The sequence below is a fragment of the Pelodiscus sinensis genome, chromosome 2 (assembly GCF_052426305.1).
Source record: "Pelodiscus sinensis isolate ZL-2025 chromosome 2, ASM5242630v1, whole genome shotgun sequence".
Classification (NCBI taxonomy): Eukaryota; Metazoa; Chordata; order Testudines; family Trionychidae; genus Pelodiscus; species Pelodiscus sinensis.
Window position 1 is genome coordinate 198122872 of NC_143053.1, and position 21903 is coordinate 198144774.

Consider the following 21903-nt stretch of genomic DNA (forward strand, 5'->3'; position numbering starts at 1 on the left):
CTGGTGATGTTCTGAATTTTCTAGTTATAGACTATCTCTGGCTTTTGCATCTGTTGCCTCATATTGACACCATTGGCTTGTCAGCATTCCTCCGAGATAAGTTCTGGTTACAATCCTTACCATATTTAGAATTGGTAAAATGAAGGTAATGGAACTGACAAGATATTTTGTTCAAACAAATGCAACAAGTCCCATAGGCTACGTCTACGCTGCTTGATTATTTTGGAATAAGCTATTCCAGAAGAAATATTCCAAAATAGCTTATTTTGAAATAGCACATCTATACTACAAGGAAGCCTGGGAATTAGCCTTGTTGTGTAGACCCTCGCATAGTTATTTCGGAACAACACATGGTATTCTGAAATAACACTGCTGTGTAGATGTACCCACAGGGAAAATCCAAACAGAAAAGAGACAAGGGTGCTCAAGATTTTGACAAACAGATGACATCCAAAATGCAGAAATTCATAGGACATGCTAGGAAAACACAAAACCAACTTCAATGAGGGAAAAAACAGTATTCTGGGGTCATGTCACAGGCCTGGAGTCATGTCTCAGTCACACAGAGACCAAAGACACTGACAAATGTCTCTCAATAAAGTATTTCTAGACACAGCCTTCAGCACTCTACTATTACTCAGTCATGTGACAGAATAGAGGGTGGTGACAATATGGTTGCCCAAAAGCCCCCTTAGCCAGAGATTCCCTTTGAAGCACCCTAGTGGGGGGATGGTCTTACCATCACACAAGGGTGTATACAGGAGTGAGAAGCAGTCATCCACCAAATGGGAAGATTGGGAGCTCAGACTGGAACAACAATGGTTTGGAAAACTATTAATTAACTGGTATATTAACTGAAATACATAGTCAAAAATAGAAGATCCGCTGTTTAATATCAAAGCATCTTTGAAAATAACATCTGCTATCTTAAGACTGTAAATGAGGCACACTGTAGGAATGAAAATCAGTAGAGATGGGACCAAGCAATATCCATCCATTCTGCAAGATGTGTTGGGATCAAGTTTTAACACCTGCCCATGGTTTTTAACATAGTATTGTAAAGAAAATGAAGCTTTTTGTATTTGATGCCTAATATCAAAACCTTACAAGGGACCCTGAATGGGTTGCAAAATTCATTCTCAAAACTTTATGACCTGATACAATTATTGCAGGATAAAACAACAGCAACAACTTGACAGAATTCAGATATCACCTATGGTCATCACATATAGTCCCCAGTGCAGACACTAGCAACTGAGCAGGAAACATTTTATCCTAAATTTCTCAAGCTTTGGAGATACTGGTCAAATGGAACCTGAATCCCAACCGTCGCATACTCAAGGTCTAGTTGGCAGGATCTTGCAAAATCACTTGTAATTATTGGTCATTGTACTTAAACAGTTGCTTGGAAGCCAAGCGCAGCACTATATGAAACACAATCACTGAGTATTAAAGATTCTTTTTCAATTTAGAGTCATCATAACTACCAGATAGATTAAAGGAGAAACTGAATGGATGGCTTATTCACACACAAATAACTTATTCATACACTAATTGTTTTGTTTCTTAAAACAGAAAAAAAAGGATTTATGATCTGCAAACCTTTCCCACTGACAGGCTCCTTCCTTGAAAATGTGCAAATTATTTAGAGGATGGAACACAGAGAAGGAAGTGTTCTCAGCAAGGGGAATGCAGGCAGAAGCTATTTCAATCCTACAACATCACTTTGTGATCCTTCGAGTCAACGGTAGAATATACTAAATATGATTAATAGAAAATCTATTGAATATATGTGGGCACAGATACATAGAATATATGTCTAAAACTCATACACTAACACATCTCTGTAGTTGCTGTAAACTCCAGGGCTGTGTCTACACTGGCATGAATTTCCGGAACTGCTTAAAACGGAATACTATTTTTTCCGGAGCGTCTACATTGGCAGGCTGCTTTTCCGGAAAAGCGTCTGTGGCCAATGTAGACGCGCTTTTCACGATCGGGGCTTTTTTCCGGAAGAGACTACTGGGCTGTCTACACTGGCCCTTTTCCGGAACAGTGTTCCGGAATAAGCACTTATGCCCGAGTGGGAGCAGAATAGTTTTTCCGGAATAGCGGCTGATTTTGTACAGTAAAGCATCGTTGCTTTTCCAGAAATTCAAGGGCCAGTGTAAACAGCTCGCAGCTTATTCTGAAAAAGCGGCTGATTTTCCGGAATAAGTGGCCCAGTATAGACACAGCCCAGAAGAGTAGTAAGAGAGCTTTGCGTGGAGGACCCCCATTGGGGTTGAAATTAGAACTCTCTTTCCCATTGTGTGGCTAGGGCAAGGGACTCCTCTGTAGCAGATTGCCTAAGATTTCCACCACTGCAGTGGTGTTTGGGGCAAGTGGATCTATGTTGTTTGATGACCCTATAGCCCAAAGCTGAGGAACCTAAGGCCCAGGAGCCAGATGCAGTCCCCAGCTTGCCTGCATCCAGCTCCCGAGGCTCAGGGCTCCTCCCTCCCAGTATTGGGGAGTCTATGCTAGAGCTCCAGCTCCCACAGCTCCCTGCCTGACTGATTTTCCTGTGGGCCAGAAGCCCCCACCCCTGCTCTAGCCACATCCTGCCAGCCTACAAACCTCCCTCTCCAGTCCCACAGAGTCACTCTGGAGCCCTGCTTTGTGGTACAAAAGAGCATTCTAAGTCCCCTTGTGCGGGCTCTTCACAGCCTCCCCAAACCTTGCAGAGTGAAACTGTACATTAGGACTGCATTTGGGGTCTCGTGTGCCAGGATTTCACCCTAAAATTTTACTTTTAGGAATCAGCAAGTAGATCAACAATTATTTGGACCACAATTTGGGATGGGGACTGTATGTGAACTGTGTCAACCATACAATAGGTACTATCAAATTACAAAAGAAAGTGGGTGGGTTCTAGGTCCTGCCAACATTTTCTTTCGAGTACAGCTTCATTCTCTGGAGCCTCCAGTGGTTTTATAACTGTTGAGTCTGTTTTTATATTTTGAACAGGTGCAAAGGCCCAAGTTTTCTAGCTGGTACATGCAAAACTGTGTGCACAATTGACATATACAATATTTATATATTTACAAATAAACTAGTCTTTTTAGCTTATGTTATGACGACTCCATGCGCAGTTAAAGTAACTTTTGTGAACGTATTTTGTGCATGCCGTTCTGAATATTTACGCACAGACATCACAAAGCTTTTGTAACCACCACAACAGTTCACAATATGGCTCCTGTCAGCAAAAGAACTTACAAATCAGTTATGTGGGAATAAATATTGGTCTACCATTTAAATTAGGCTCCATTTCAAAAAGGTCTTCCGTGCCAAAACTTCATTTACCTTAATATTTCCTAGATTGTCTTTCTACTTTGTCTCTTGGCAGAGGGCCTAATCTTGCAAGGTGCTAAATATCCCTGCCACATGCTAAGCATCCTCTTCTCCCAATGGAGTAACTAGGAAGTAAAGCACTTAGCACTCGGAAGGCTCAGGTCTAGAAATGCCATCTGTCTTCCTTCTTCCCAACAGAGTTTTAAGAAAAGTTTTGAACTTGGAATTTAATAACATAAAAACAAAAAACAAAGCAGAAAGTCCATCCAAATGCAGCAACCTAGTATCACAGAGCCAAAAACATTGGTTGTAGAATAGCGACATGAATGGTGGCTGTTCTTCCACATGCTGTGCATCACATATTATAGGAGTCTCTCCAGCTTCGTGATGGGATCAGCACATGTTTGTGTATACCCTTGTAGTAGCCAGAGGATAACATAGGAGCTTATGCCACAACTGCCAGGGAGAAAAAAAAACAGAAAAAAAAAAGGAATGGACTTACCCAATCTGACGGTTTGTGGAAGGTGCTTGTGTTATGACCGAGCTGGACTGTGGAGATGGCATGGCTTGTTGAATCACAACGCTGGTGTCGTGGTTTGGCATCCTAGTATTTGTGAGCTGGTGGGTTCCAGGTCCTGCCATTGCTCCTCCAACTGTGTTATGCATTGAGATATTCTGAGAAAAGCAGAGAAGTGCGGGAGAGAAAAAATAAACATTTTATTTTGTTTCCATGCTCTGTATGTCTAAAATTAGGGATCTGAAAGTGTCAACAAAAAGTGAAAAGTTACTGGCTCTTGGCAAACCTCCAATCGATATATCTTACTCTAACAACTACAAAGAAATGAAAAATATCTGTTTACTTTTACAGGGCAATACAAATGGAAAATACCTGGAAGTTGACTAATCACTCTTCTGTAGCTCTGACTTGTGATTTATAATGGGGATGTGCAGCACATATGCTGGTGACTGAATAAGATATATATTTTTCCTTTGAAAACTATTTTCTTGGGTGAGCGCATGGCACTTTGATTTACTATTTGGGTTGTTCAGGGAGAACTAGACCTGCATAGAATGGCAAGAGAACTGAGAGTTTTATGGTCTTAGAGTAACAAAGAATACATGGATTTCATGAGGCAGCCATTTCTTCCAGATGCAGAAGGCGTCTTAGCAATAATGTCCTAGAGCCCAGATAGGCTGGTGAATAAAAGTAACTTGATAAGGGCACTTTCTACCCTGATCTATGGATTGTTTAGCAAAAGCACAAGCAGTAGGTCACCATACTATGTAGCTTATGTAGACTGAGTTCATGGCACACAGCAGGGTATTCTTGCATCCTTCTATTCTACTCCCCACAACCTCTCTGCGTGTCACCCTCCCACAGTGCCATTTTTTCCAGGACTCCCTGCAATCCCTGTGTGATGGGGTGTATCAACCCTGCACTGAGGCCGAACAGGTTAACCTGGCCAAACAGGCTGATACAGCCCCAACCTCACAGCCCTGCTGGGCATGCTCCAACTGGAGGCGGGCTATAAAATCCTCTGGAGCTGCTCAGTCAGGACTGACGGCAGCAGGGGAAGGAGATGCTGCAGGAGCTCCAAGGGAGGAAGCACAGCCAGACTGCATGACGGCAGCCAGGCCAAGAGGGACTGCAGTAGAAGCCATAGGGCCTAAGTGTGAAGACAGAGAGGACTTCTAGTAAGATCTGGGTAGGAAGTAGCCCAGAGCTTGGTGTGTTGCAGTAGGACTCCCCACAGAGTTAGCAGTGGGCTGCATCACTGCTAATAGGGCCCTGGGCTGGGACCCAGTGGAGAGGGTGAGTCCAGGTCCCCCTATCCACATCCTCAGATAGATACCCCCCACATGGGGGAGCACTGTCTACTATATATTAACCTTGCTCTGAGAGGAAGTGTGAATTGACACTGTGGCAGGTGGGCCATACTACCCTGAATACAGGGGGGCTATATGTTGACTGAGACTCCTGGGCCATACGGTGTACCAATTCTGTGGCCACTAGGTCGAGTAACCTGGAACGCAAGGGGAAATGTTTGGACTCTGTGGCTACTAGGCCATACTGCCCTGAGTGCAAAGTGCTGTACACAGACTCTGTGGCTAACAGGCCATCCTATCTCAAATGAGAATCCAAGGGTCTGCAGCAGACTTTCCCCGCCCTCTCAGGCAGGTGGATAAGGCTCTCCTCGCTACCCTGAAATAGCTTTTCTGCAAGGGTGTGTGCGTCACCATTGCCACCTTCCATCCCCTCAATAACAGGGCCTCTGGATAGCTCCTTTTCTCCCATTTGCTCCTCTTCTCCTCTGCTCTGTGTACATCCCTACTCTCCTTTCCTCCCTTCTTTCACCTATATCAGAGTTCCCCAATCTTCCCTTTTCTGGGGGTCTGTGTGCCCCCATTTCCTCCTCCTACCAAAGCAGGGTTTCCCATTCTCCCCCCATGAGCAGGGGTTCTGTATGAACTCTTATTATTCTCCTCCCTCCATTTCACCCTGCTCCCCCATTCTTTCCTCCCATAGGGTAAGGACCCCCATTATCTTACAGGTCAAGAACTGTGTGCATGACCCCATTCTCCTCCATTACTTCCCTCCCCTCATCCCTTCAACAATTATTCTTTTTGCTGTCAGAGGGTATGTCTACACTACCCTCCTATTTCGAAATAGGAGGGTAATGTAGGCATACCGCAATTGCAAATGAAGCCCGGGATTTGAATTTCCCGGGCTTCATTTGCATAAGCGGGGCGCCGCCATTTTTAAATCCCCACTCGTTCGAACCCCGTGCCGCGAGGAGTAACGAGGAGTAATGGTAGTTCGAACTAGGAAGCCTAGTTTGAACTACCTAGTTCGTGCCGCGTGTAGCCGCGCGGCACGGGGTTCGAACGAGCGGGGATTTAAAAATGGCGGCGCCCCGCTTATGCAAATGAAGCCCAGGAAATTCAAATCCCGGGCTTCATTTGCAATTGCGGTATGCCTACATTACCCCGCTAGTTCGAACTAGCGGGGTAGTGTAGACATACCCTGAGAGATAAGCTGTTCAGCATGTCAACATGTTAAATTCTGTAGGGAGGATGAGAAGAAGCACTGTTATGCTGGCTACCACCAATCAATTGTTTGGGCGATGGACAACTGCAAATGTGCTTGAAGCTATGGCTGAGCCAATCAAATAGCAAGACTTCATGAATGTGTCTACACTAAATGAGACATTCACAGCTGGCCCACACTAGCTGACTTGGGCTGTTTCCAAAGCTCGGGTATGGCACTGTGTAACTACTGTGTAGATGGTTGGGCTAGACATGTTAAGGACTAGTCGACTAATCAATCTCCCTCTAGCCCCCTCTCCTGCTGCCTATATCAGAGGCATCAATGGGGGGAAGAGTGGGTACTTCAAAGGGACAGGGCTGCACAGCTGATCCCTGGCTCAGCTGTGCAGCACTGTCCCTCTGAAATGCCACCTCAGCGTTTGAACGAGACAGCGCCGCCCAGATGAGCCCTGGATCAGCTGTGAGGCGCTGCTGCGTGTGGAGCCTGGAGTCACCTGGGGACACCTCAGCTGACCCAGGGTTCTGGGGAAATGCTACACGGAGATTCTTGTACATTTCAAAGCTGACACACCCTGTGCAGCCCGGAGTCAGCAGGACTTCTCGCTGGCCCCGGGCTGCTCGTGGAGTTCCGCATTCCTCCTTTGAAATTTACAAGAGCCCCAGCGGAGCTCCTGTACATTTCAAAGGAGGAATACGAAAGTGCCTATCGACTAGTCGAGTAGTTGATGGAAATTCCATCAACAACTGGACTAGTAAAATAACTGATAGTTAGCATCCCTAGTTTGGGCTCAAGCTGGAGCCCAGGCTCTGGTCACAGATCATTTACACATTATAAAAAAAATTGCCAAAAGTAAATCTCAATGCCAATGCTAATCGTCAAAGTCCTTTTGCAGGCAGAGAGGTTTCCTGCTTGACCCATGAAGTGAATGAGGTAACATAAGTGGTATTTTTGGGGTCGTATCTTTCACTCTCCACCTTGCGTAGATTTCCAGACTTGGACTGCACGGTTTGTCAGGAAACTAGAGGGAGATCAGGCCACCTGGTCTGAATTCTAAACTGTATTCATTGCAGGCCTGATCCCAAGCCCACTGTAGTACATGGAAAGATACACATTCACTCATTAGTCTTCTGATCAAGACTAGAACTAAACTTATTTCCTGTGTCCCTGCAATAATAATAATAATAATAATAATAAAAACAAAATGAAAGAAAGAACATTTACTCTTTGAAGACAATAAAGAAGGAGAATGGGAATTACCTTGCCAATGCAAGTAGTGAAGAAATCATGTTTTCAGGTACATCATAAAAAGCAAAATATTCTATTAATATCAATGACCAGACAAATTATAGATGCAAGAGATACATCTATAACTTGTTTAATCTTTCTCCCCAAACATCTAGCACCCTTTATTTGTTGCTTTTCACTTTAATATCTCCAGTTTACCAATAGGATTCTGGTAATAATTAATGATATGTAATACAGTACTAAGCACTGCCTAGAGAACTGTTCACACTGAGCAGCCATTCTGTGAGGCAATGTACAGATACATAGTAGGATCTCAGCCCTGATATGCGGTGAGATGAAAGATATTCTAGGAGCACAAGACTATTCCCTTCCTGCCAAAGATATCATACCTGTCTATCTGTAGTCCAAAACTACACTGGCCTTTTTATGAGCATATCATACTGCAAAATCACACCTAATTTGCTGTCCTCTGTCATGACAAAGTCTCTTTCAGCATTACCAGTTCCCATTATTTCTCCCTGGGTTAGTTTTCCACCAATAAATAGTATTTGCTTGCATTTTTTTAGCTGAATTTCAATTAACTTTCTGCCAATGTTTCAGATTTCTCCATTCTCTGCTTTATTTCAATCCTCTTTAGTACTACACCATCCAAGTTAGTATCCTCTGCAAGTTTTATTAACATGCCATTTATTCACTGTTTTAGAGCATTAGAATGTTAATAGGGTTGCTAGATGGTTTCAACAAAAATACTAGACACACTTGCCATTACATCACAATCTACATTACATATTATTTAGAAAATACCGGACACTTATATTTTCTCATTTATATTTTCTCAATGTGTTTCCCGAAGAAAGCTCAAATACCAGACTGTCCAGTTCAAAACCGGACACCTGGCAACCCTAAACGTTATACAAGACCAGACCTAATACAGATCCCTGTTCTTTTTTTGGAGACTGACTGGTGCTTTTCAGAGCTGGAGGGAGGTGTAGCGTTCCTATCCTATGGATCTAAATAGCCGCCACAGAGAAAATAAACATAATCTGCACAGTATGAGGCCCCTCTGCCATGCCACACAGCCTCCTCTTGTCACCGACAGCATGACTCCTCCCTCTGCACATTACTTCCTGTTCAGAAGGAACTATTTACATGAAGCAGCAGCATACACAGATCTCTGAGGTTCAGATAATCTCTGCTCACTAGGCCTGCTGCTACTGACTTGTGAAGGGATCTACCTCCCACAAAGGCTGTTAGTGGTCGGGGGGGGAAGAGGAATGCCAACGGCAACCTTCTGTCTTGGTGTCCCCAGTTGTTAGCTACTTTGGCCTTGCAGTGATCTGTCCCCTTCTATGACTCTGGCCTCCAGTTGGACCATAAGCTGTGTCCAGCCTAGCCTTCCTGGGATTTGTAGAGCCCCACAACTGCTAATTCCACTGCCCTACAAGAGGGTCTTTGGCACCCCAAGTATCTAATATCAAGGGTTGGCTTTTCCCCTCCAGCTCCATTAGTGGGTGGGCAGGGAAATTTGGGGCCAACTTCTCCACCAGTTTCCAATCCAACGGACGGCGGCTAAGGCCTGCACCCTGGAGTGGTATGCCACTGCTTCCCAGGATCACTTCCTATCAGCCTTCCCAGGCAACAGCGAAAAGGGAACATGTCAACAAAATAAATCAAAGAAGTCTCCACCCTGGCAAATGCCCAGTATCCCTTCCCTCAGCAGGTCGTGAGTACCCTCAAGAGGCAAGCGCCCAGCACCTCATCCATCCACAGTGTTCCTTTTACAGAGTTTCTCCCATCCCACCAGCTTGCCCACAGTTGAACTCCTTTCAAGTTCCTCCTCCAGCCTGGCCATGCACGGAAGGTGTGGCTATGTAGAGGTGTTTGGACTCAGAGCAAAGAGGAGAGCGGTGAAGATGCTTTCTCTTCCATGCTCCTACCCCACTTTTCCCCATTCCACCCATGTAGGGCATTGAGATGTATATTCTGGAAACCCACAACAGGCCAACAAGACAGAGAGAACTAATCACACAGGATGCGTCTACACAGAACCCTAAATGCGAAGTAAGATACTCAATTTGCGCTTTGTAAATTGCGTATCTTATTTTGATTCTATTTCAAAATAGCTTATTTTGAAATTTGGTGCATACACACAGCCCCAAATTTCATCATAGTGCACTATTTCAAGACATCCCTTAACCCTCATGGAAAGAGGGTAACAGAGATGCCGAAATAGCGTGCCCGTTATTTCAAAAAATATTTCGAAATAACGGGTGGCTTGTTAAGATGTGGGGTAGCTATTTCGGGATACCAGAGTTATCCCAAAATAGCAGCGCTGTGTAGACATACCCACAGAGGAAAAAAGACACATACTGATCCTGCAACAAGCCCCAGACATGCAGACTAGAGTTCCCTTAAGCTGAGCACTTGGGTGGCCACCCAGGAGAGATTTAAAAGCCGCCCAGCTGATTAGCAGAGTACCCACAGCAGGCAGCCTGTTTCTACTGGTAGTGTACATCTGCATATGCCTTGATGCACATAACAGAATTTACTCCACACATGGATGGAAAAAAATAGAGGGAACATTGATGTAGACCTCTGTGTCTGTGCAAATCCATGTTGATTTCATTTCTGCCCCGTGTGGGTAGAAACCACTGAAGGATTGGGGTCAGAGTTTCTGATCCTTTTTTCAATATTTTCATTTTCTTCTACCTGTCTCACGCTCTCTGTTAATTTCCATCCATCCCTGAGATACTGATGGTTTGAGTTACAATTTGCCTGACAAGCCTTGATTGCACTTGAGATATTAGAACTGTAATTGTTAGCCTACATACATAAACTTGTAATGCAGTCTGAAATTATAATTATTAAATAAACATTTCATATTGTCAGTGGGGTGTCAGAGGTATGCAAAATGCATGAAGAATGAAAAACTAAACTAACTGCTGTAACACACAATGAATTAATCTCTGCAATTAAAGCAAGTGCTATTGTCAGCTATGATCTGTACCTAGCTCCCTGAGATTTCCCAATGAAATATTAAACGTGGAATGATTTACATTTACAAACAGAGTGTTACAACCTAAGAATTATTTCCATCTTTATGATATCTCTGCATTTACCAAGCAGTTACAATGTTATGTATCCATGCTGAGCCCTGAACTAGATCTAAGACATATCTGAACTCCTAAAATATTTTTAATATGCTTCATTGAAATTCAGACACTATTTCAAGGAATTGCAGGCCCTCATAGTAAAGAGGGAGGAGGAGATCTAATAACAGTGAGGGAAGCTGAGAAACCCCAAACTAATTATTATATCATTATTTAGCCATGTTGTTCTCCAGTTATATAAGAGAATTGCATGCTTATAAATGTATAAAATTCTGCATGCTTTTCACTCAAGGTGGCTAGAGGATCATGCCTGTATCACTGTCATGACATTTCTGAAAGAAGAGAGCTGAGTGGATGAGATTCCCTGCAGAAGTCATCATCCCTACAGCTTGATGGGAAATGGTGTTCCTGTCCTGTGAGAACTTTCAAGATTTCAAAAACTTCCCATTTCCCATTGGGATGAAGTCAAACCTTTGCTGAAGTTTTCTGAATAGAGAGTGAGAGCAAGAAAGAGCACTTAGCATAGACAACAATCTGGTGAGTAAGCCACTTACCTTAAAAATGGGTGTTCTGTTAGTCTCTGACACCTAAAGTTTCAGAGGGGTATAATCTACAACAAATCCTGGAAAACGATCCCTCACTCTCAGGGTATGTCTAAACTACATGGCTCCGTCGACGGAGCCATGTAGATTTGTTGTTTTGGCAACGGCAAATGAAGCCGCAATTTAAATGATCGCGGCTTCATTTACATTTACATGGCTGCCGCGCTGAGCCGACAAACAGCTGATCAGCTGTTTGTCCGCTCAGCGCGCTAGCCCAGACAATCCCCTGCCGACATCAAAGCCCTTTGTCGGCAGCCCCGGTAAACCTCATCCCACGAGGAATAACGGGGCTGCCGACAAAGGGCTTTGATGTCGGCAGGGGAGCGTCCAGACTAGCGCGCTGAGTGGACAAACAGCTGATCAGCTGTTTGTCGGCTCAGTGCGGCAGCCATGTAAATGTAAATGAAGCTGCGATCATTTAAATCGCGGCTTCATTTGCCTTTGCCTATGTGTCTAATCTACATGCCTCTGATGACAGAGGCATGTAATCTAGACACAGCCTCATAGACCCTGGACATAGGCCAGTCCTCACCTGCAGACAGCCCCCAGCCACAACCTGATGCAAATACTCACCAGCAACCAAACAATGTTACTGCCACAGAAACACTTACCCAGGAACATATTGCTGCAACAAACCTCACTGCCAACTCTGCACACGCATCTATACAATCGACACCAACACAGAACCTAACTACGTAAGTCACCCCATCAGGGCTCATCCACCTACACATTCACTAATGTGATATGTGCCATCAAGTGCCAGCAATGTCCCTCTGCCACGTATATTGGCCAAACTGGACAGTCTCTGTGCCAAAGGATAAATGGACACAAATCAGACATCAGGAATGGTAACATTCAATAAGCCTGTAGGGGAACATTTTAATCTCCCTGGACATTCAGTAATGGATTTGAAAGTAACCATCCTTCTACAAGAGAATTAATTCTGGACTAGGAAAGAAGGGATTTTAAAATCCAGATACAAATTTCCTCATCACAATTGCCTGATGATAAAATTGATATTTTAGTTCCTCATTGTTTAAATCAATTCTGGTAAATACAAAGAATACAGCAGCATTATCTGTTCCCAAAGCCCATACACTGAAATACCACAAACATGGGCCAAATTTTGTACCGCTATTCATGAGCTCATACACTCTGAATAATCCCAAGAGAGGAACTGGCACAAAAAAATTACTGCAATCAAGCAAAAATTCTTTTGCTAATGCTATGGAAAGGAGACAGGGAAAAAGTCAATTGAAAGTTTATAGGAAATAAGAAAAGAACGGGCATGCAAGAAACAGGGTAGAGGTTAGTAGATGAATTGTGTAATAAAATACATTTTCAAACTATAACATCTGTACAGTTTGTATGGGAAAAGGCACTAAAAAGGTGAAAAGGACATTAAGCACATAGCAAAGAACTTTTCAAAAATGCTGTGTAGTAACATTAAGCATAAGGAGAGAGCACTAGGAATATCCTATTGCAGGCTGCTTAAATCCATTTAATTCCCTCCCTTAGTGCAAGGTATGAAGTCATTAAAAAAGGTCGACACATAAAAAGTACCAAAGTGATGGTAACGGATCTATTTCTCACACATTTCTCAAACATTTCAAAGGAGAATTAAATACTTACTAAACAGCCAGAATATAAATGTGACACTTTTTTAAAGCTGCTAGTGACACATCACAGAACTGAGAAGAGCATTTTTTTGAAAGGGGCTAAGGGAGTATTTTCTCCCCAAACACACATCATAGCTAGCTGCACAACTGCTTGAAGATTCAATGGCCAGGATTATTAAGCGTGTTCCTGCCTTCCTGAACTTCTGGCAAGAATGTAGTCACAAGTTACAAATGTGAATGTATGAAGTAGGGAAAATGTTACAAAATAAGAACATAAGAATGGCCGTAGTGGGTTAGACCAAAGGTCCATCTAGCCCAGTATCCTGTCTGCCAGCAGTGGCCAGTGCCAGATGCCCCAGAGGGAATGAACAGAACAGGGAATCATCAAATGATCCCTCTCCTGTCATCCATTTGCAGCCCCTGACAAACAGAGGCTAGGGACACCATTCCTACCACTTCTGGCTAATAAGTATTAATGGACTGAACCTCCAAGAATTTATCTAGTTCTTTTTTGAACCCTGTTAAATTCCTGGTCTTCACAACATCCTCTGGTAAGGAGTTCCACTGGTTGACTGTGCGCTGCATGAAGAAAAACTTCCTTCTGTTTGTTTTAAATCTTCTACCTATTAATTGTATTTGGTAACCCCTAGTAGTTCTGTGTGTTCCCCAGAACCACAGGTAATAAATAGATATACTGGGGCAGATGGGAAACCAAGCCTACTCTCACTGAAGCCATCGGGTCTTGAAGCTATGCTTATCTATTGTTGTAAGCATTTATAGTACTGGGTTCATCTGGACATTAGAGGCAACATTCTCAAAAGCACCTAAGTTACAGCCTCAGTCTCACCAAAAGGAAACAGACTCAGGTGCCTAAGTGACTAAATTACTTTAAAAAAAAAAAGGAATTTTGGAGGCAAAGTTAATCAAGCAATTTAAAATTTGTACCCTGAGGGTATGTCTAGACTACATGGCTCTGACGCCAGAGCCATGTAGATTAGTTTACTAGACATACCCAAATGAAGCAGCGATTTAACTAATCACCGCTTCATTTAAATTAAAATGGCTGCCACGATGTGCCGATCAACTGTTTGGCGGCACAGCGCGGTAGTCTGGACGCTCCACAGTTGACATCAAAGGCATTTGTTGACCGCCCCAGTAAACCTCCTCCCACGAGGCATAACGGGGCGGTCGACAAATGCCTTTGATGTCGACCGTGGAGCATCCAGACTACCGCGCTGTGCCGCCAAACAGCTGATTGGCTCAGTGCGGCAGCCGTTTTAATTTAAATGAAGCGGCGACTATTTTAATCGCCACTTAATTTGGGTATGTCTGGTAAACTCATCTACCTGGCTCTGGCAACAGAGCCATGTAGTCTAGACATACCCTCAGTTTCCATCATAGACCCTATGGGAAACTCACTTTTTGCACAGCACAAAAGGGCAGAGCAGATGTGGGAAATCTCACTCAAATGCAATTTTCCATTGACTTCAACGGGTCACAAGCTGGCCCTCTGAAGGTTTTGGTGATTTTGCCAAAGAACTGGAGTGCAGAGGCAATTGTTTCCGGCAGGTTATAATCTCACTCTCCAAATCACCCATCTTCCAGAATCAGTCATTTTACAATCAATCACTTTTGTGGCCAGATCCTCAGAGGTTGACTATCAGTGTATCTCTGTTGGGTTGAATGGAACCCTGCTGATTTATACCAGCAGAGAATCTGCCTCATTATGTTTAGTGGAGCACAGTCGTTTCCATTGGACTCCTCCTTGTACCCCGCAGATAAAACTTTTACATCAAAAACTCCCTCTCATGGTGTATTAAGGTTCCCACTGTGGCTGTTAGGCTGAACCAATTGCTCTCTGACTCCTCTGATTCCCGATGAAAATGCCAGGGATTTAGAGGTTTGGGTCTTTTATCTTAATATTTGTGACATGATCTAATTACAGACATTCAGTGGTGCCCTCTAATTACCAGTGGAAATGAATACTGAAAGATGCCCCTTGTGTTCCAGGCCTCCCCCACACACAACCCCCTGCCCTTTTCTGCATGTATCTGCATACTATGTTTTTGACATATGTTCTGAAGCCTTCTTTACATAGGCAGTAATATACAATATGCACCAGATGTACCTATGATAAGCCATTATGCTACAGGAAAGAAAAAAGAAACACGATACAGGGGAAAATTAGTGGAACCATTTAAAAGAAGAAGAAATTTTGGAACAACAGGGCTATGTCTCACCAATGTCGACATAACAGATTATGTTTTAAAAGGAAAACAATTTCCTATGGGAAAAAAGAAGATATACTGCATGCTTATGATGTAAAGTGTACTACAGCTATGCTGCATTTTGCTAAGGGTTATTTATTTCACACACAATCAATTGCCTGGGATAGTCACTCAAACAGTACAGAAAACAAAGAGCTTCTTATGTTCAAATAAACCTCAGTACCACTAAACGTGCATGGTACAATTAGGGTCATTTAGTGCATGTTATACTGGGATACTGCACTGCATCCTGCTAATTGGTGGCTGCAGAGTAGGGCAAATACAATTGGTTCTATACACAAATCTTGTCAAACTTAATGATAAAGTCATAAGATGGGTATTTTTTTCTTCCAGCGTGAGTATTGTGTAGCATTTATAAACAGGGATCTGGCAACATGTCAATGGTGCAAACTGATTTCCTTTTCTAAACAGTTTTCAAAAGCAAATAAATAAGGTTATGCCGGCTAATGAAACATCATATGCCATGCTGGAGTTTGCTTTTTTGTAAATCGACTTTCTTCAGCAGATGGAACACCAAACAAACAATAACAAGCCTTTTCATAGAGACCCTATCCACGTGAAAATGCATTCTCTATAGAGCCTTGTTTAAAGAAAAACCCAGGACTGCTGACAGGGGAACAAGGGGGACAAGATTCCCCGAGGCCCGGAGATTCAAAAGGGGGCAGCATTCTACTGCTGCATCGACAGCAGCTGGAACCCTGAGCCTTTGACATTGCTGCCTGAGGGTCATGTGGCACACTCTGCACAGCTCTGAGGGAGGAGCATGACTCTTTGACTGTATACCATGCACAGTGACTTGTGGTAGCACTTGGGAGATGCCCCACCCCTATATGCCCCTGCCATAATTATAATTGTTAAATGAGGTGGCTCCACATGATCCCTCCCTGCCTCTCTAGGTGGCCTTTTCTGAACATTCTCCTTCCAAGAGCATTCTTTAGGTAGATCGCTGGGGTAAGAAGCATAAGCTTGGTAGGCAGTTGCAAACAGCAAACCAATAGCTGTAATTTTTCTGATAAGAGGTCAAGTGGAAATGCTTCTAGCCCCATGATAAAGTGTTCATACTCAAAATCCCTTGATCTCCTCTGGCGGTAGCACCTTTGGTGGGACTGGCAGGATGAAGCACCAATGCAAAGAAGGGGAGGACAAGGAAAGTGGCCAACAGTTGCCCAAAAAGCACAGTGGGTCACTGTTAGCTAAAGTTCAATGGTCCTGCAGTCAAGGGACTGGCCTGGCTAAGGATCTTTGACGAAGGAATGCTCTTAAGGAGAAGCTGAGCAGAACTACATTTTGTTGCTTTGCTTTCCTTCAAGAGTCAAGTTCACTAATCAGTCTTCTTGGATCCACAGCAGAATTCATGTGGACAAGTTATGGATTTTGCATCCTAGATCCCAGTGTCTGACCAACTTGCAGTTATTGATTTGGAGAAAGAAAGTAAACGTTCTGCACCAAGTGAATGCCCAGGATTTTAGAATCTTGAGCACAAACTGGGGCTTCAGGTATAACTTGCAATTTTTGTAGTCACAAGTAAGTTGTTTTTTAATGTTTGGATGCCGATTACAGAAGTCTAGATAACTGGAATGGAAATTTTCACAAGTTAAATTTGCCTAGTTAGAGGCACTGTTCAATAAAGGACCTTTAATTCAGAACAAATACAATAAGGGCTGGGGATAAATAAACTAGCAGGATAGACAATGATGTGAATGTTCTATGGAGCTGCAAGGATGAGTCTCATGTTGTAATTGTGCTTTGTTCCAATAACAAAGTGATGTCACCCTGAAAATTAAATTAAAGAAATGCCAACAATTTGAAATTCACCTTTCTGTCTAAACCTCATTCTTACAAGCAACACCCAGTTTTATCGCAAGTGAGATTTAAGGAAAAACAATGTTTCCTAGTTCCTTTACTGTATGCATTTTACACCCCCCTTTGGATACATTTTTTTATCATTTATTGCATGATGCACTAGTACAACATCAATACATCTCTAGTCCATGCCTTACCCAAGGTGCTGATAGCCCTGAGGTCTAAGGGAATGCAAGGTGCCAGTGGCAACATCAAGGTGCACAGAACTGTTCCTCTGCCATATAAAGTTCAGGGGTGTGAGAAATGGGGAGCAGGGAGCCATGGTCCTCCCACTTTTTACCAGCTGTAAGGGAGACCAAAGGCGGAGGGAGCAGAGAGGAGTGAGAAGGGGACAGGTCTTGCGGTTGCAGGGGAGAGGCAATGCAAGGGTGGGGCTTCTGCAAGAATCAGTGGCACAAGGGGGGAGCTCAGGAAGGAGGGGCAGCAGAAGTTCAGTACAATTCAAGCACCTGTGGTCTGCCACTTTTAGGGTGCTTCCGCAGCTTCTGATGTGGTGCAAAGACCACCTCTCTAATACATTAAACAACTCACTGAAGCAACTTCTGGAGAAAGATTTGTGGCACATCTTATCAATGCATTGTTTGAGTTGCTTACCACAATACTGAAAGTCATGAGAAAGGAGAATGTTTAGCTAACAATAGCAAAGAAATAAACATAGTTGAAGGATCTAAAAATATAAGGACTACTTTCCTTCAGCTCTATTTCAGGCAAAGGAAGATAAAGCCTTTAGACTAATGGGCTATTATCAATCCTGTCTTTCATTTTCTGTTCCAATTTGGATCTTAAAGTATAACAAAAAGGTTAAACTGTAGGGCTGTGTCTAAACTACACGGCTCCGTCGACGGAGCCATGTAGATTAGACACATAGGCAAAGGGAAATGAAGCGGCGATTTAAATAATCGCCGCTTCATTTAAATTTACATGGCTGCTGCGCTGAACCGACAAACAGCTGATCAGCTGTTTGTCCGCTCAGCGCGCTAGTCTGGACGCTCCCCTGCCGACATCAAAGCCCGTTGTCAGCAGCCCCATTATTCCTCGTGGGATGAGGTTTACCGGGGCTGCCGACAAAGGGCTTTGATGTCGGCAGGGGAGCATCCAGACTAGCGCACTGAGCGGACAAACAGCTGATCAGCTGTTTGCGGCTCAGCGCAGCAGCCATGTAAATTTAAATGAAGCGGCGATTATTTAAATTGCCGCTTCATTTCCCTTTGCCAAAACAACAAATCTACATGGCTCCGTCGATGGAGCCATGTAGTTTAGACGTACCATAGTGGTATGTCTAGACTACATGGCTCCGTCGACAGAGCCATGTAGATGAGTTTACTAGACATAGGAAAATGAAGCGGCGATTTAAATAATCACCACTACATTTACATCAAAATGGCCGCCGCGCTGTGTTGATCAGCTGTTTGGCGGCACAGCGGGGCAGTCTGGATGCTCCGCGGTCGACAACAGAAGCTTTTGTCAACCGCTCCATTATGCCACATGAAATTAGGTTTACCGGAGTGGTCGACAAAGGCTTTCGTTGTCGACCACGGAGCATCCAGATTATCCCGCTGTGCTGCCAAACAGCTGATCGGCACAGAGTGGCGGTCATTTTGATGTAAATGAAGCGGCGATTATTTAAATCGCCACTTCATTTTCCTATGTCTAGAAAACTCATCTACATGGCTCCGTCGACAGAGACATGTAGTCTAGACATACCCTCGCTGGAGATTGCTGGTGGAGGAATTATGGAAAGCAAAAAGGCAGCAAGATCAGTAATCGGAAAGCAATAGGAAATGGGAAGGTATTAAGTGTACTGGAGAAGTAGAGATTCTAAGGTGGTTCAAACAACTTCAGGAAAGCCATCGAAAGTCAGATATGTTATATGGGACAGGGCGACCAGAGTTCTGCATTTTGTTCCTGGCTAGGTTACTGTATGACCCTGGGGAAGACACTGTCACTTAACATTGCTCTGTTACAATTGCCCTGTATTTAAAATGTAACTAATAATGTAACATAGACAGGGGCGTTCAGAACATTTTGAAAAAGAGGCCTCCTTTGACGTATCTCAGGTTGGGCACCCAAAATCAACTAGTCACTTTTGTAAAATGAAGTTAGGAACTCAGCGTGAAAAAGAGTGGACTCCAAGGGAAATCACTTGGTTGCATACAGTCTCTGTTTTGACTCATGTTAATGGAGAGTAAAACAAATGTGCTGTGCTATATTCAAATATTTGATAATAGTAACAAGCAAAACACTTACTTGACTGATGTACAGAGTTCCAAGTGAGTACTAGGTGGGTAGGTATATTTCTTTGATTGAGGGGATATCAGGATGAAGGTCCGTATCATTCCTGCTGAATGTCTTTTTCATCCCAATACTGCATGAGGACAGTTTATCAATGTCTGAGCAGGTTGAGGCAGAAGTTAGTGGGGGTGCTGCTGTGACCAGATATCTGAAGTTGACAAATCAGTCTTCAGAAAGACTCCTGGTCTTACATAAAGAAAGCAAATAGTACACTGACACCACTGAAGGCCACTGAAGTGCCTACTGAAAACCACTGTGAGCAAAGTTTGGATGGAGGATGTTGCTTCCTCAGGAATCAAAACATAATTATTATCTGGGAATTCCATCACTGCTGTCAGATGCCCTTAGGTATTCAACAAAAGGCTAGAGAAGGAGTCTGCTTTAGAGATCCACCTGACCACACTTCAGGGCTGTGTCTACACTGGGCCACTTATTCCGGAAAATCAGCCGCTTTTCCGGAATAAGCTGCGAGCTGTCTACACTGGCCCTTGAATTTCCGGAAAAGCAACGACGCTCTACTGTACAAAATCAGCCGCTATTCCGGAAAAACTATTCTGCTCCCGCTCGGGCATAAGTCCTTATTCCGGAACACTGTTCCGGAAAAGGGCCAGTGTAGACAGCCCAGTAGTCTTTTCCGGAAAAAAGCCCCGATCGCGAAAATGGCGATCGGGGCTCTTTTCCGGAAAAGCGCGTCTACATTGGCCACAGACGCTTCTCCGGAAAAAGGGTTTTTCCGGAAAAGCAGCCTGCCAATGTAGACGCTCCTTTTCCGGAAAAACTGAAAACGGAATAGTATTCCGTTTTAAGCAGTTCCGGAAATTCATGCCAGTGTAGACACAGCCTAGGTGTATAATGGAAATGGGTTTCCCTATTACAGTATCACTTTGAAGTCTGCCATTTACATGAGAAAGGTATATGCCATGTCTACCAGGGAAACAGGCACACTGGGAGAGAAGGGTAAGAAAGTCAAGTAGACCAAATAATGGTGTTTCTAAAGCTGTCTGAAGCAGACAGTCATCTAGGGAAAAATAAACAATATAGGCAAGTAGTCTGCTCAAACTATTTGGGAGGATTTAAAGTATTTACTTGCTAATCAGATCATGACAAAACCAAAGAATAATAAACTGAAGGAGGTACACCTTAATATAGTGCTTATTTCAAGGTATAGGCTATCTTAAATTTCTATGAGAGATTAAACGGTTTAGGTTCAAGTGAATATTGTGAACTAAATCAGTAGGCTTCAACTGTGTGAGGTCACATGCCCCTGAAGCTTACAAATATTTTAAAAACTCCAAAAATATATGAATGCAAACTTGGCTATATTCACCAACTTTCTTGATGAAACTTTCAACAATGAGATCAAAAATTGTAAGGGGCTGTGACTATGTCTTCCAGGCATCAGACAGGATGCTAATTTATCATCTGAGAAAGACGGTCAATGAGAAAAATACAAGCCCAAAGAGTTTTAGAGGGGAAAAATATTCCTGAATCTGCATTAAAAGTTGTGAGAGAGGAAATCTTTGCTGTTCTTGTTTTGTTTTAAGGAGGAAATACGACTGCTGAAACATTATGAAGGTTTGGAAAAGAGTACAGGCAGTCCCCGGGTTATGTACAAGATAGGGACTGTAGGTTTGTTCTTAAGTTGAATCTGTATGTAAGTCGGAACTGGCATCCAGATTCAGCCGCTGAATCTGGACACCAGTTCTGACTTACATACAGATTCAACTTAAGAACCCCAGGCGTCCCCAAGTCAGCTGCTGCTGAAACTGATCAGCAGCTGATTCCAGGAACCCTGGGGCAGAGCAATTCTGCCTCGGGCTTCCTGTAGTCAGCTGCTGGTCAGTTTCAGCAGCGGCTAACTTGGGGATGCCTGGGGCAGAGCAGCTCGGGTGCTGCTGGGTTGGTCCAGTAGCGCGGCCGCTCCTCGGCGCTACTGGACCAACCCAGCAGCACCCCAGCTGCTCTGCCCCAGGCGTCCTGATTCAGCCACTGCTGAAACTGATCAGCAGCGGCTGAATCAGGACTCCTGGGGCAGAGCAGCTGGGGTGCTGCCGGGTTGGTCCAGTAGCGCCACGGAGCGGTGCTGTGGGACCAACCGGCAGCGCCCCACCTGCTCTACCACAGGCCCTGGGCTTTGCTCCACGACTCCCTGGTCTGCTGAGGGGGGGCACTAGCTGCGTCCACCCCCCAGCAGACCAGAGAGACGCGGAGTAAAGCGGCGGAGGACCCGGGGCCGGACCCACGGCTGCTTCCAGATCAGCTGGAAGCGCCGGGTCCGGCCGGGTCCTCCGCAGCTTTGCTCAGCGTCTCCCTGCTCTGCAGACCACAGAGACGCTGAGCAAAGCCGCGCAGGACCCGGGGCCAGACCCGCGGCGCTTCCAGATCAACTGGAAGCGCCGCAGGTCCGGCCCCGGGTCCTGCGCGGCTTTGCTCAGCGTCTCCCTGCTCTGCAGACCAGAGAGACGCTGAGCAAAGCGGCCCCGAGTCCTGCGCCGCTTTGCT

General features: G+C 44.2%; 1 protein-coding gene across 7 annotated transcripts in view; it reads right to left on the bottom strand.

The window, feature by feature from the left end:
* The window catches only part of CREB5 (cAMP responsive element binding protein 5), a 369817-nt gene that overhangs the window by 250593 nt on the left and 97321 nt on the right, over window positions 1–21903 (bottom strand). For all 7 annotated transcript variants that reach the window (XM_075922155.2, XM_006133220.5, XM_075922150.2 and 4 more), the window contains one exon: window positions 3836–4008. In XM_075922155.2, coding sequence (XP_075778270.1) covers window positions 3836–4008 — 173 coding nt within the window. The remainder of the gene's footprint in view (window positions 1–3835; window positions 4009–21903) is intronic.